The sequence below is a fragment of the Fusarium oxysporum genome, chromosome I (assembly GCF_013085055.1).
Source record: "Fusarium oxysporum Fo47 chromosome I, complete sequence".
NCBI lineage: Eukaryota > Fungi > Ascomycota > Sordariomycetes > Hypocreales > Nectriaceae > Fusarium > Fusarium oxysporum.
The window spans coordinates 2,285,041-2,299,028 of record NC_072840.1 but is presented as its reverse complement, the minus strand read 5'-3'; the positions used below and the strand labels follow the sequence as shown (position 1 = coordinate 2,299,028).

Sequence of the window (13,988 nt, the reverse complement as noted above, 5' to 3'; positions counted from 1 at the left end):
GGGACTAAATGGTCCAGTGCTTGGTGCTATCGCTGTAAGCAGTTGCTTGCCCATAAAGGAAACCAGCTTCTGTTTGTGAACCCACTCAGCCTCAACTTTCCATCTACAACTATAATTTCACGTCAGCACGAAAAATGGCTGCAAACACATTCGAGACGCAGGGCGTCCGAGTTGCAATAGAAGGATGTGTGAGTTTCCTCGAGCAATAGAGAAATCGAGATGGCATTAACAACCCAAGGGCCATGGCACGTTAGATGCGATCTACGCCTCAGTGGAAGAGTCTTGTAAGCAACGTGGGTGGGATGGCGTCGATATTCTCATCATTGGAGGCGATTTTCAGGTATTTTCAGTTCACGTTTAGCGTCAATGTCCTTTCCGTTAGTTTGCTCACACCGCGTCACAGTCTGTACGAAATGCTGCAGATTTGAGCATCATGTCTTGCCCTGTCAAGTACCGACGCCTAGGAGATTTTCCCAAGTACTACTCTGGTGAACAAAAAGCACCCTATCTAACAATATTCATTGCTGGAAACCACGAAGCCAGTTCACATCTCTGGGAGCTTTATTATGGAGGCTGGGTAGCACCCAATATCTACTACATGGGTGCTGCCAATATCTTGCGCTTCGGCCCACTACGCATTGCTGGATTGTCTGGTATCTGGAAGGGGTTTGACTATCGAAAGCCGCATCACGAGAGGCTTCCGTTCAGCGGTGATGACGTTAAGTCGTGGTACCATATTCGAGAATTCGACGTCCGAAAAATGCTTCAAGTACGGACTCAGGTGGACGTCGGCCTTAGCCACGACTGGCCACGTGCAGTTGAGTGGCATGGGGATCATGCAGAACTTTTCAAAAAGAAACCTTTCTTCAAACAGGAGTCCATAGATGGTACCCTTGGTAACGTGGCAGCAGAGTATGTCATGGACCGCCTGCGACCTCCTTACTGGTTCTCAGCCCACATGCACGTCAAGTTCGCTGCGGTCAAGATATACAAAGACGCCGAACCTGTGGCCCAAGAGAGCAAGGAAGTTCTCGTTCCTGCTCCTGCTCCAGCCCCAGCTACTGAGGCCAACCCTGACGAAATAGACTTGGATATGGATGACGATGACGACGAGGGTTCCAAGGCTGAACCTGTTGCAGAAGTCAAGAAGAGCGAGTCTGAGACGAAAGAAGCTCCAGAGGCGTCAAATGAAGTGTCGGATGAGCTAAGGGCGCAGCTTCCAGCATCGTTTGCTCGCCCTCAACCAAAGAAAACACCAGGCCAACCAGTACCTCCTGAGATCACGAACAAAGAGGTTCGATTTCTTGCTCTAGACAAGTGCGAAGGGCATAGACACTATTTACAACTGTGCGAGATTCAACCTTTCAAGCCAGAGACGAGTTCTGAGTACCCCCCATCCCAGGAATCACCTCGCTGGAGGTTGCAATACGACCCGGAATGGCTCGCAATCACTCGCGTCTTCCATGACTCCTTAATTGTTGGTGACCGAAGTGTACAGGTGCCTCCTGATCTTGGGGAAGAGCATTATCTGCCCCTCATCGAAAAAGAGAGAGAATGGATCGAGGAAAATGTTGTCAAGAGTGGAAAGCTAGATGTTCCTTACAACTTTGAGATCACAGCACCGCCCCACGTACCAGGTGCTCCCGAGATTGTTAACGAGCAGCCAGAAGAGTACACCAGCCCTCAGATGGCGGCTTTCTGTGAACTTATGGGACTTGCAAATATATGGGATGCCACAGATACAGAGAGGCGACAGAGGAAAGCACAGGGACCGCCCAAAACTGATCAACGATTCTCTGGTCGTGGCAGAGGTCGTGGAGGCGGTAGAGGACGAGGAAGGGGGCAAGGGAGAGGCCGTGGAGGAAGATGGTGATGGAGTTGAAGTTTATATAGATGAATGGGCGTATGCAATCACAAATATTAGAGCACAGCCATCCCTAATCTTTCATCAGAAGCCGACTAAGGGTACGGGCATCTACAAGCATCTGCCTCAGTAGAACCGCCAATGACTGCGGCATATATTTTAAAGGATCCAACTTTAATTCGGATATTTGCAAACCGTCTTCCAAAAAACCGTAATAAGTAGTGTCATAATAATCAAAGTTTGAGCAGCTGTGAAATTCAATCATGAAATGCACAGGCTAGGCTGGCATCAAGCTTAGGCGGATGGTGGGGTTCTTGGGATGACCAGGCTCCGTAGCAACCAAACCAATCAGGAAATAGAGTAAACAGTGCAACTGTCCTACGCCATCGATAACGTACAACTCAACCTTACCTATTGCACCTTTGCCCTATCACCCTCAACAATAAGGTTCAGCCGCGACTCCTTACCAAAACAAAAAACAAAGCACCATCCTAGCAGTTTACGATTCTGCAATATCGCATCTAATTATTCACGAGAAAGATTAGAGGTATCTGTCTCATTTACCCAGCCATGTTTGTCTCCCCTCACTATAACCCATGATTGATTGCCCCGCTAACCGCTGGAATGCAATAGCATCGCAACTCGACCTTTTGAGACCTCGTCGAAATCGCCGCTCACAATGGCTCAAGCCTTCTTAACTACCGTGTTAGTCTCTCTACATTATTCCCAAACGCCGTAACCATGGAGTCCCCGTGTTCGCCGCCGCACACCGCCAGCATGTTTCGATACTTGAACCCGAAGTCGCTTTTGACGATGCTGCAGTTGGAAACGACCATTATACCCGTCTCGCTATCGGGAGAACCTCTGATGTTTGTGGATGAGTTGACACTTGCTGACCCGGGAACTTTGGTGAATAGTAACCAGCGGACGAGAAACCAGTTCCGCCCGCGCGTGGGCAAGGGCGGTTCGGCCAGTTATCAGTTGCGACAATATGCTGAGGTGACGCTCGGCGGTGGCAGCTTGCGCAAGGTTGTCAAGCTTCCAGAAGGCGAGGACGAGAACGAATGGTTAGCTGTCAACAGTAAGTTTACCAAAGTTGAGCATTGTGAGGAGACGTGGCTAATTTGATGGCCCAGTGGTGGACTTCTATAACCAGATCAACCTTCTCTACGGTGCCATTACCGAGTTCTGCTCACCACAGTCATGCCCTGAAATGAAGGCTACTGATGAGTAGGGTTCCCTAAGCCAAGGACAACTCAGAAACTGACAGAAATAGGTTCGAGTATTTGTGGCAAGACAATGAGAACTACAAGCGTCCAACCAAGATGCCTGCGCCAGCATACATTGAGCAGCTCATGTCATGGGTGCAGGCGAATATCGACAACGAACAAGTCTTGCCCAGCAAGATCGGTAGGCATTGGATGGTTTCATAGTCTCGGGAACTTACACTAATAGTCACCAGGCGTACCCTTCCCCAAATCATTCCCAGCGCTGGTTCGCCAGATCTTCAAACGCATGTACCGTGTATATGCACACATCTACTGCCACCACTACCCCGTGATTCGTGAGCTCGGTCTCGAGCCGCACCTCAACACGAGCTTCAAGCAGTACGTGCTGTTTGTTGATGAGCACGGCCTGGCGAGTGGTCGAGATTACTGGGGTCCTCTTGGTGATCTGGTGGACAGCATGCTCAAGAGCGACTAGGAGAAGTTTGAGGGTGAAGGAACTGGTACAGGTACTGACACTTAGCAATTGGGAGTTTTGGGCGTTTGAGGAAATGTTCTAGAGTGTAAGAAGCTGTTTGGCTGTATGATCATGATTGATAGGGAGCAGGCTGTTAGTCGTTCCGCGCCATTGGGGTTCCGCACTATAGTAACTTGCATGTGCATTAACAAGAATGAGTCCTGAGGAATCAACAAGACTATTATTTTAGTATTCCATGAACCGATTGACCTTCTCTGATAGAAACTCAAGAGCCAAGAGATACAAATGTCTGATATTTGATATTTGATATTGAGTTATGTAATCAGAAAGTGGGTGCCTGGAACGGACGTAAGGCATCAAGCGCCCGAAAATTGCCGAGACCCCAGGCTAGCAACAACCTCCAAGTGAATCGAAGCCGAACATCAACCATCACACCCTTCTTCTCATCTCCCTCCTTCTCGTCCTCGTCAAAGCAGCCGCCGTCATGTTCTCGCGACAGGTTCTCCGCGCCGCCCGAGTCGCCGCTCCTCAGCGAGCCCTCGCCCTCCGAGCCGCCCCCGTCCGATCCTTCGCTGCCGCTGCCTCGACCGAAGTCAAGCCCCCGATTTCCGTCTTCGGCGTTGATGGCACATATGCTACTGCTCTGGTAATAATGCACCGCCTACAATGAAGAAAGCATCGTACCTCGAACCTTTCATGTGTCAATTGGCTTCGTAGGCCAATTGTACTCCCCTCGTCATGGCACAGAAACCTCAATTGGAATCGCGTCGTCGCTGACACGCAATTTTTTCTTTTGCGTCAATTTAGTACACTGCCGCCGTCAAGACCTCGAGCATCGACGCCGCTGCCGATGCCCTGAACAGACTCGGTGCTCTCATCGAGAAGGACCCCAAGCTCGCCGCCGTCCTGTCCGCCCCTACCCTCACCGCGGCCGACAAGAAGGCCATCGTCCAGGAGCTCGAGAAGCAGATCAACACCAAGGACGAGACCGTCAAGAACTTCCTCGCCACCCTCGCCGAGAACAACCGACTTGGACTTATCCCCGGTGTTGTTGAGAAGTTCTCTTCCATCATCTCTGCCGCCCGCGGTGAGGTTGAGCTCACTGTTACCAGCGCTCAGGTACGTTTGTGGATATATCAATCGACATGGATTGGAAGCGGGAAGCTACGTCACAACATATCTATACTGGGGATACGACAAGGATGGATGAACAGATGGATATCATGGCATGGAACATAAAGGACAATGGACTGACATTGTCGTCTCTAGGCTCTCGACAAGCGAACTCTCAACCGATTGGAGACTGCCGTCTCCAAGTCTGCCTACGTCGGCCAGGGCCAGAAGCTTAAGGTCACCAACGAGGTATGTCTAGACCATACCATCACCACGACTCAACTCTAACCCCCTCCCCCAGGTTAACCCCGAGATTGTTGGTGGACTCGTCGTTGAGATCGGTGACCGAACTATCGACCTCAGCGTCTCTTCCCGCATCGCCAAGATGAACAAGCTCCTCACGGACTCTCTGTAAAACCACCAACATAGTATACAAACTCTATTTAGTGTCTCCTTTGCCTCGTCTCGTGGGATCCGTCACCACGCAAAACTAGCTCTAAGCGGCTTGCCCATCGACTTCGGGGGCTTCTCTTCCGCCTGTTTCTTTTCGAGTCCTCCAAGCCCAATTGCTGTTGTATCCCCGGGCTAGAGGAGAAGAATGGGGAGAGCGTCGATGGAAAGAATAGTGTAGGAGGGTGTGAACAGGGCATGCAATAAAGCAGTTCCCCAATTGAATTCTCTTTGTTCGGCGTGATGACTTTCAGTTTGTCTGTCTGTTGTAAAAAGAAAAAAAAACAATGATGAATCTCTCTGACTTGAAAGACGAGCTCACACATAATCGAAATCCTCACCCCAATCAAACAGCTGATGTCAGTGACTTGAACATATTTATCATCCATTGCTATAATGTGATGTCATTGGATATTCATCACAGACAACGATACGAAAGAAAAACTCTACTGTATCATGACTACTTGGATTGCTGAATGATATGTCTAAGCCCATAAACTCAGGATACCTTGCTACTCCAGAACACGGCACAAATGGCCAGGCCTGCTTTTGAGAACGCCCAATTACCTATTCCTTCCTCTTGACAGCACCAATCTTTCAATTCACACAATAACCGTGCAAGTCTCCTATGCTTTGGTCTCGAACTCGTCATCATGCTCATAGTTGCCATCCTTCTTATCATCTTTGTACCTCTCAAGCTGCTCGGAGACGTAGCTATGCATGTGAGCATCGGCTTCAGTGCGCTCCCTGGCTCGATCTGGATCATCGTGATGGATCGAGTTGGTCACGGAGCGAGTATCATCGTCAAAGTCACTGCGGGCACCGATTGACCGAGCTGTGGACGACCGCCTGATGCGAGGCATACCAGAGTGAGGAACACCTGTCTCGACGCTTCGATGGAAGATGTCGTCAAAGTAGTGGCTCATGGCAATTGAAGGCGTGCGAGGAGTATGAGGAAGGCGGCAGTTGACGCTATAAATGTTAGCAAACTTGTTCATCACCAGAAGATTACACAAAACATACCCAGTATCATGAATCATGCGAGCAATCAGTCCAGTCCATCCACACTGGTGAGTAGCTCCCAGACCACGGCCGTTATCACCATCAAAGAATTCGTGGAACCAAAGATAATCCTTCCAGTGCTCATCAAAGTCAAGACGATCATCACCGCCGTTGATGCTGCGTCTTCCGTCATCGGTACGGGCGAAGAGGTGCTGCAAACGGTGCTGAATCTCTTCAGATACCTTGCCCAGGTGCATGTAATCACCACTACCAGTCGGGCACTCCACCTGGAAGTCTGGTCCGTAGAAGAGGAAGAACCGTTGCAGGGATTCCACAAGGAGGAAGTTTACACAGAGCCAAATAGGTCCTCTCCAGTTACTGTTGCCGCCAAACAGACCACTATCTGAGTCACCTGGCACGTATCCAACACAGAACTTCTGGCCGTTTACGTCCATGGAGAATGGGTTCTCCTTGTGAAACTTGGAGAGGGAGCGAATACCGTGGTCACTGAAGAACTCGTCCTCGTCGAGCATGCGCTTAAGGATCTTCTCCAATCGGTCCTTGCTCACGATGGACAACAGAATACGGTTGCCCTTACCTCGCTTTCGGATGCTGGCCATGTTTCTCTCAGCCAGATCGCATCGGTTCTCAATGAACCAGTCAACTCTCTTCTTGAAAGAAGGGAGCCTGTTGATCAACTCTGGTTCCAGAGTAATGGTCGCATAAAGAGGGATCAAGCCCACAAGCGATCGCACGGGCAGCTGCTGGATCCAGGGGCCGCCCCAGGAAATAGCATCATAGTAGAAGCCATCCTCCTCATTCCATAGGGACTTTTCGTCCTTGTGGCCGGTTCTGAAGGTCATCGCATCACTAATGAAGATGAAGTGCTCGAAGAACTTGGATGCGATATCCTCGTAGATTCGGCGATGCTTGGCCAGCTCAAGAGCAATGTTGAGCATAGAAAGACAGTAGAACGCCATCCATCCAGTACTGTCGGCTTGCTCTAGGACACCGCCAGTGGGCAGAGGCTCTGAACGGTTGAACAAGCCAATGTTGTCTAGACCCAAGAAACCTCCTTCGAACACGTTCTTGCCATCGGCATCCTTACGGTTCACCCACCAGGTGAAATTGAGGAGTAGCTTCTGGAATACGCGCTCTAGGAAGTCCAAGTCCTGACGACCATACATCTTGCGCTCAATCTTGAACGTTCTGAAAGTCGCCCATGCATGAACTGGGGGATTCACATCACCAAAGTTCCATTCGTATCTGGAGACATGTTAGCACATGATGTTCTAGGGATCAAGCAGAGCAAGTCACTTACGCCGGCAACTGTCCATTGGGATGACAGTACCACTCTCGAGTGAACAAATCAAGCTGCTTCTTGGCAAAGTCGGGGTCAATCATGGCCAACGGAATACAGTGAAAGGCACTATCCCAAGCAGCAAAGAAAGGATACTCCCATGAATCGGGCATGGATAGAATGTCGTCGCAGTGCATATGTTTCCAGGCCGAGTTTCTGATATCTTTCCGGGAAGCTGGAGGAGGCGGCATAGTAGGATCACCATTCGCCCAGTGGTCCCAGATGAAGTGATAATGTTGCTTAGTCCACATCATGCCGGAGAAAGCTTGTCGCTGGATGTTGCGCAAATCATCTGCCATGGGAAGAGGACTGAGTCTGTAGTAGAACTCATCGGCCTCCTCCTTGCGGCTCTCAATAACATCATCGAAGTCTTCCTCGTCGAGGTAGTTGTCATCTCTCCTGGTAAAGCGGAATCGAACGACTAAATCAAGAGTTAGTTACAAATTTTGTAGCTTGAAATCAATAATACTTACCAGCACATTCACCGGGGTTAACACCGCCGTCTTCGTTAAAGTTGAACCATGCAGCACATTTTGTGCCAGTCTTGGCAGGGTTAACGGCCTCCTTCTCTCCGTCGACAATGTATCGGTGGAACGCATCCTTGACATAGGGTTGCTTGTTCTTTTGGTCATAGAGAGCCTTGAAGTTGGTATCGTTTTCAGTGAACATGAATTGGGGCATCACATCGTCACCGCTGGAGCCAACACCGGGTGAAGGGGAGCACAAGAAGTGTCGCTCACCCAAGCTCCAGTGGTTAGACTTGGCCACATTCTCGTCGACGTATTTAATTGAAGGCTTCTTCTCCTCTGGCTCTCGACCCCAGCTCCAAGTATTGCGGAACCAAACCTGGGGAATGATGTGGAGAGGCGCAGGATCCGGGCCTCGGTTCCAGGCAGTAACTCGGAAGAGGATCTCATCGGGGTCATCGGTCTCTTTCGCAGTCTCAATGAAGATGTCCCAGTATCTGTCCTCGTCAAAGACGCCGGTATCGGTGATCTGGTATTCTTTATCTTCCTTTCCTCTTCGAGCGTTTTCGTCGATCAGATCTTTGTAGGGGAACTTTTTCTGTGGATATTTGTAAAGGAATTTCATGTACGAGTGCTATCATGACTGGTCAGTTTAGAGTGAGTTTGGGAAAGTGGGCGGATTACAGTCTAATTAAATCGTTAGCAGGCCAATTGAGTGAAAGTAAGATGCGAACATGACTGACAGGAGTATTATCGACATGGAAGTGAGCCTCTTTTACACTCTCGCCATGGTTGCCCTGGGGATTTGAGAGGCCGAAGAGACGCTCCTTGAGGAATTCACTGTAGACTCATTAGCAATCGTGGTTCATTATCCTACAGTGACATTTAACTAACTCTTCCTCGTTCCAGAAGCTGAAGCCAATGTTTTGGTAGCCGTGGGTATCGCAGACACCAGCGATACCGTCTTCACCCCAACGGAATGCGCGCGATCGAGCGTGGTCGTGAGGGAAGTCTGACGTAACTTGTTAGTGCCGTTGATGAGATGCGCCATTAAAAATGGTTACTTACGACTCCAGGCGTCTCCATCGTGACTATAATCCTCTCGGACTTTGCGTTGGTTAGCAATTGACTTATCATGACTGGTCCTGGTTGAGCACTGTCAGAATCACATGCCTGTAGCCCATTGTCTCTCAGCAACGTAAGGACCCCATTTCTTCCAGTACTTGGTGCGATCGCGATCCTCCTTGAGGCGTCTTTCTTCCTCGGTGAGGTATTCGTGACCGTCATGGACAACCATGGCTCAGAATGAAGCTCAACGAGAGCTCAACGAGGGGCGGGAAGCACGGGCGACGATCGACGAGGGGTAGCAACGGTTTACTTTGGTGGGGGATGATGAGGTCAATTGGAGCGTGTGGGGAAGCGGAGAGGGGAAGAATAACAGAGTAAAGATGAAGGACGGTGACGAGAAGCTTCAAGAGTGTAGGGAAGTCTCCTCTGGTGAGGAGAGGATGAAGAGAGGAGGATGAAGAGGAAGAGGAGGTGAGAGGTTAGAAGAAAAGAGACCGAGTAAGAAAAACAGCTCTCAACGTTAGCTACTGGTCCTGGTCCTTAGTCTACACCTTACCAAAAAAGCGAGACAGACAAGACTCACGGGATCGACGATGGTGGGTAGGATCAAGAATGATAGTCTCGGTTGTGCCTGAGGCTTGGACTAGTTTAGCTGTCTTTGCTGTCTTTGCTGTCTGTTGTGGCTTCCTCCTATCTCGTTGAAGTTGATTTTTTTGTTCCTGGCTTTACTGATAACCCAAGGATACCTTAGCACATGGCACATGGTTCAACGAGGATCGATGACCAACCGATTGTATCAGCGGCCGCTGCATATCCTCCGCCGTTCTCCAAACATGGGTATCTGTCTCTGAATTGGTACTAGACCTACCAGCTCTTGCAGTAGAGTGACATTGAACTCTGCGGTTAGCAACAGGCGGTTAGACATGGACCTGGCTCTTCAACTCCACCAAGAACACCATCATCGGCCATCACTCGGCGGGCTCACTGTTGGATAAGAGCATCACAGTCTTCTCTGGTATGAGAATGCTCTGTCAACAAGAGAAACACTGCATGATACACAAGAGAGAAACAATATTGTCATGTTACACATAATTTCTCTTATACGAGAGTCATGAAGCGTTCACTGCAGAGACAGCTTTTACATACCGGTGAAGCATGGCGTATGCATGGTGGCGTTTCATAGTACCTAATTCGCAACGCTAAAAAGCTTCCTGAGGTTTTTTTAATGCGGTAATGACGTATTTCTAGCGAGGAAAGAAAAGTTGAGCGCTGTTGTCAGAATCAAGGTTCTGGACCATGTTCTCTCATGAAAACAGAATATGACAAGTCCTATTTTTGGTAGACTCGAGTCAAGGGAAATCGATAAAATCCACAAAATCAAGAGATACCAATAGGATGCGGGTAGAGTTTTTTCGGTTTACCCAGCTGGGGAAATCTTGGCTGGGGAAGGTCAGGATTCTCTCGTCTCATCCTTGTCTTCTCCAAACTTGTGCCCCATACATACGTGTTGCCCAGCTGCAGATGCGAGCATGTTGGAGATCCGTTCCCTGCCATCGATATGGATCATATCATAATAACAACGAAAACAACGTTGAGACAGCATATAGAAACTCAATATATATGCTGGCTGTTCCCAATTGAGCTTTGATACAATGTCATGGCAGTTAACTTTTTGCTACGGACGATTCTAACTCACTATCAAGAGGTTCGATGATATTATCGAGGCGTTGGAGCCTGATGGGATGGTTACTTTCCGGAGAGAAACTTTCTTTGAGATGCTGGACTTATCATGTTACCTCCTCGACTATTGAATGAATTCCAGGCGAACGCCTTACTGACGGGTTCAAAACAAACATAGCAACCCAACTTTAGGTCTAATCGTAAATCTCCATGTGTTTCATTCGTTACGCTGCTTTGTGTTACCGAATACCCTGTATCGAGAAGCTGAGGCATAACCACTGCGAGTTATATTAAGTGAGAAAGGGAGCATACAAATGCTCAGTGCCTGCGTCTATATAAGGTATAGAAAGAAGCACTGGATGAAATTGAGGGTAGCAAAAACACCTAGTGCCTGAACCTATTGTGTTGCAGGATACAGACGTTGAAGCCACAGCTCCAGCCTCATCAATATTTACGACAGAACAAACCAGATTTTCGAATCGATCTATATTCCCGAAGACAACTACAATCACATGAAAAAAATACTCAATTTCGGAACGACATCAAAATCTTGAGGTTCCAGGGTAGACAATCCACTAACACGATCTCCCATGATCCCCTGCTAGGGGCTGAATCACCCAACTCATGATGACTTCTCTCCCGAAAACTCCGATCCTTGTTGAACCTCAGGCCACGGTTAATTGCAATAGCCTCAGCTGTGCCGTTATAAACGACACAGCGCCTGTTCCTGGAAATGACGTTAAGCCACCTGTGTCGAGAGAGAAATCATTGGACCAGGACCATCCCTGGTGGCACCTAAAGTCTCACTCATCCCAGGTCCAGGTACAGAAAAGCTGCCCTGCTTCAAAAATCGCCAAGCTTGTGCCAACCTGTTCCAAACGTAGCCAACCTACGCCTCGCCTCAACAAGCCTCATCCCCATCGTCAGATGTCTACTCCGCCACCATAGGCTTCGTGGCTGTCTTGTCAATTCGTCGTCACCTTCGTTTATTTGCCATCTGGCGATCGTTTTCCCATATCAATTATTAAAGCTGGCTCTCGATTATACCATTTTCATAAACTCTGCTCGAATTCCGAATTCCGTCTCATACCGCCTAGGTTATACATACATCCATCTGAATTAAGCTAGCGACACTCGATAACACGTTCACTATTCCACCCGACACTTTTTCCTTTCTTGATTGTTCTCCAAAACTAAGTCTCGGACACAAAACGAATACAATGTCTGACGCTATATCATCGTTTCTCCGGAGGGTAATTGTCGAATCTCCTCCTGGAGAATGGGCTGTGCGCCAGCTTCGCGAGCTTCTCATTGGCGCCCTTAAGCAAGGTCCTATCCCTCAACACGTTTCTTTTGAGATGGACGGCAACCGACGATATGCTCGAAACCACAGAATGGAGACCGTAGAGGGTCATCACCGAGGATTTGAGGCGCTGGCTAGGGTATGCTATCCGCGATCCCGCAATTGCGCGACGTGCTAACGAGCAACATCTAGATCATGGAAATTTGCTACAAGTCCGGAGTTAAGGTAGTGACTGTATACGCCTTCAGTATTGAGAACTTCAATCGACCAAAATATGAAGTGGAGGGTCTGATGGAGCTGGCCAAGATCAAGCTGGAGCAGCTGACAAAATATGGCCATATCCTCGACCGTTACGGTGCCCGTGTGCGCGTCTTGGGCCAGCGCGAGATGATCCGAAGCGACGTTCTTGAAGTGGTCGACAAGGCTGTCGCGAGAACCAAGCACAACAACAAGTCAGTCCATTGTATCTGAAGGAGCGAACCAGTTGCTAACGCGTATCCAGGGCCGTTCTGAACATTTGCTTCCCATACACCTCGCGAGCCGAGATCACTTCCGCAGTGAAATCAACAGTGCAAGAGTTTCTCGCTCCCACACCTCCTCGAAGCACACCCTTCTCCCCATCTCGAATTCGACAGAAGATCCTTTCGCGCCAGCTGGACGGTCGCGAGGGGCTACCTACAATCCCGGATGTCCTCCCCGAAGAGGTCGAACCATTAGATGGAGATGATGCCAAGAAGGACAGCGATGGAGATTCCTCATCGCCTACACTGCAACCCGACTCCCCTCCTCCTCGGCTGCGCGCAAGAAACAGCGCTGCCAGCCTTTTGGGCTTACCAAACCCCGAAACAATTACAGCCGAGACCTTGGACAAGCACATGTACACTGCAAACGACCCGCCTCTAGATATCTTTGTACGAACCAGCGGAGTGGAACGCCTCAGCGACTTCATGCTCTGGCAATGCCATCAGGATACACAGATCTTCTTCGTCGATACTTTGTGGCCTGACTTCGACCTCAAGGACTTCATCTGGCTTTTGCTCGAGTGGCAATGGAGGCAGAAGCAGAAGGATCGCGACGAGGCAGTGGTTCGGCCTTCTTCTGTTACAGCGTGATTTGATTCTGGTGGCAGTGATACCCTGGTTGAGTAGAAAATCCAAACAGCTTTCATCATAAGCAGTCTTGGGATGGTTGAGAAAGGCGTGTGAATTTGAAGATTCTGGTGTTAGTTTTGCTGGGGTTAGTGAGCGATAGACTTTAATACGCTCACAATACCATTTTCTTAGTTTGTACAAGATAAGCTTGTTTGCGTTGGTTCTATACTGGTTCAATCACTGGTTCTTTGTAAACAGATCTTTCATCACCAATGGATGTGAGGTTATGACGAAATGGCTATCGATACTGATACCCCACGCGGCGTAGGACATTCCTCCGTGATCAATATCTGATTAACCGCTAAAGACTTGAACATTATATTCAAACATGGAATTGAGATTGTGGAAGCCAGAGCCATTCTCTTTGAATTTGACGTAATTGCTAACTCGGAGACTAATCTGGTTAAAAGTCAACATTGATCTCAGTCGCATGTGCCTTGTTCGTTAAAGATACTCCGTCATCGGGGGCTGGTTTCTCCGGGGCTGCGGGTCGGGTCCTGTGAGTCTCTGTGCCCCCTAGAGTTACAGTGTGTACAGTGAGCGCCGCGGCATTCGCAGCGCTGAGTCTCCAAAATCGAATGGGAGTGGAAGACAGACAGCCATCCAATCCATATCCCATCCCGCTTTCATTTCTGCTACTACGCGTGCTCTCTTTTCTCCCCTCCTCATTATACACAGATTCTTCTCACCACTTATGGCACCAGAGCGCAAAATGACCTAGCCTTTTGTTTTCTACCTGGCCGATACCAACTGTTACTTGCCTATTTACCTCCCGTCCACATCATACCTCTCTTGATTCAAACCTTCTGCCGCCAGCTTCGTCCCG

General features: G+C 49.1%; 4 protein-coding genes across 4 annotated transcripts; 3 read left to right on the top strand and 1 right to left on the bottom strand.

Moving 5' to 3' along the window:
- The first annotated feature begins 103 nt into the window (after window positions 1-103).
- Window positions 104-1,889, top strand: FOBCDRAFT_2778 (RNA lariat debranching enzyme). The gene is made up of 3 exons (XM_031181437.3): window positions 104-188; window positions 239-340; window positions 404-1,889. The coding sequence occupies exons 1-3, from the start codon at window positions 135-137 to the stop codon at window positions 1,871-1,873; spliced, it is 1,626 nt and encodes a 541-aa protein (XP_031042205.2). The 5' UTR covers window positions 104-134; the 3' UTR covers window positions 1,874-1,889.
- Window positions 1,890-2,270: 381 nt separating this feature from the next.
- Window positions 2,271-5,270, top strand: FOBCDRAFT_246707 (Mob1/phocein; the record flags this gene model as incomplete). The annotated part of the gene is made up of 10 exons (XM_031181433.3): window positions 2,271-2,436; window positions 2,498-2,945; window positions 3,001-3,094; window positions 3,141-3,274; window positions 3,327-3,471; window positions 3,974-4,214; window positions 4,376-4,687; window positions 4,838-4,930; window positions 4,983-5,092; window positions 5,129-5,270. Exons 2-10 carry the CDS (start codon window positions 2,606-2,608, stop codon window positions 5,268-5,270), a joined length of 1,611 nt encoding a protein of 536 aa, XP_031042201.2. The 5' UTR covers window positions 2,271-2,436; window positions 2,498-2,605.
- A 299-nt stretch (window positions 5,271-5,569) lies between these two features.
- Window positions 5,570-9,257, bottom strand: FOBCDRAFT_283459 (Six-hairpin glycosidase-like protein; the record flags this gene model as incomplete). The annotated part of the gene is made up of 8 exons (XM_059611637.1): window positions 5,570-6,103; window positions 6,155-7,399; window positions 7,455-7,914; window positions 7,967-8,594; window positions 8,704-8,800; window positions 8,855-8,972; window positions 9,029-9,099; window positions 9,130-9,257. The coding sequence occupies 8 exons, from the start codon at window positions 9,255-9,257 to the stop codon at window positions 5,758-5,760; spliced, it is 3,093 nt and encodes a 1,030-aa protein (XP_059463809.1). The 3' UTR covers window positions 5,570-5,757.
- A 2,208-nt stretch (window positions 9,258-11,465) lies between these two features.
- Window positions 11,466-13,371, top strand: FOBCDRAFT_2751 (Decaprenyl diphosphate synthase-like protein). The gene is made up of 3 exons (XM_031181431.3): window positions 11,466-12,150; window positions 12,204-12,463; window positions 12,514-13,371. Exons 1-3 carry the CDS (start codon window positions 11,929-11,931, stop codon window positions 13,121-13,123), a joined length of 1,092 nt encoding a protein of 363 aa, XP_031042199.2. The 5' UTR covers window positions 11,466-11,928; the 3' UTR covers window positions 13,124-13,371.
- Window positions 13,372-13,988: the final 617 nt, after the last annotated feature.

Coding starts and splice junctions, on each gene's coding strand:
- FOBCDRAFT_2778 (XM_031181437.3), top strand. CDS start 135: ATGGCTGCAAACACATTCGAGACGCAGGGCGTCCGAGTTGCAATAGAA. Junction 189..238: donor GAGTTGCAATAGAAGGATGT/GTGAGTTTCCTC, acceptor TAACAACCCAAG/GGCCATGGCACGTTAGATGC. Junction 341..403: donor TCATTGGAGGCGATTTTCAG/GTATTTTCAGTT, acceptor ACCGCGTCACAG/TCTGTACGAAATGCTGCAGA.
- FOBCDRAFT_2751 (XM_031181431.3), top strand. CDS start 11,929: ATGTCTGACGCTATATCATCGTTTCTCCGGAGGGTAATTGTCGAATCT. Junction 12,151..12,203: donor GATTTGAGGCGCTGGCTAGG/GTATGCTATCCG, acceptor AGCAACATCTAG/ATCATGGAAATTTGCTACAA. Junction 12,464..12,513: donor AGAACCAAGCACAACAACAA/GTCAGTCCATTG, acceptor ACGCGTATCCAG/GGCCGTTCTGAACATTTGCT.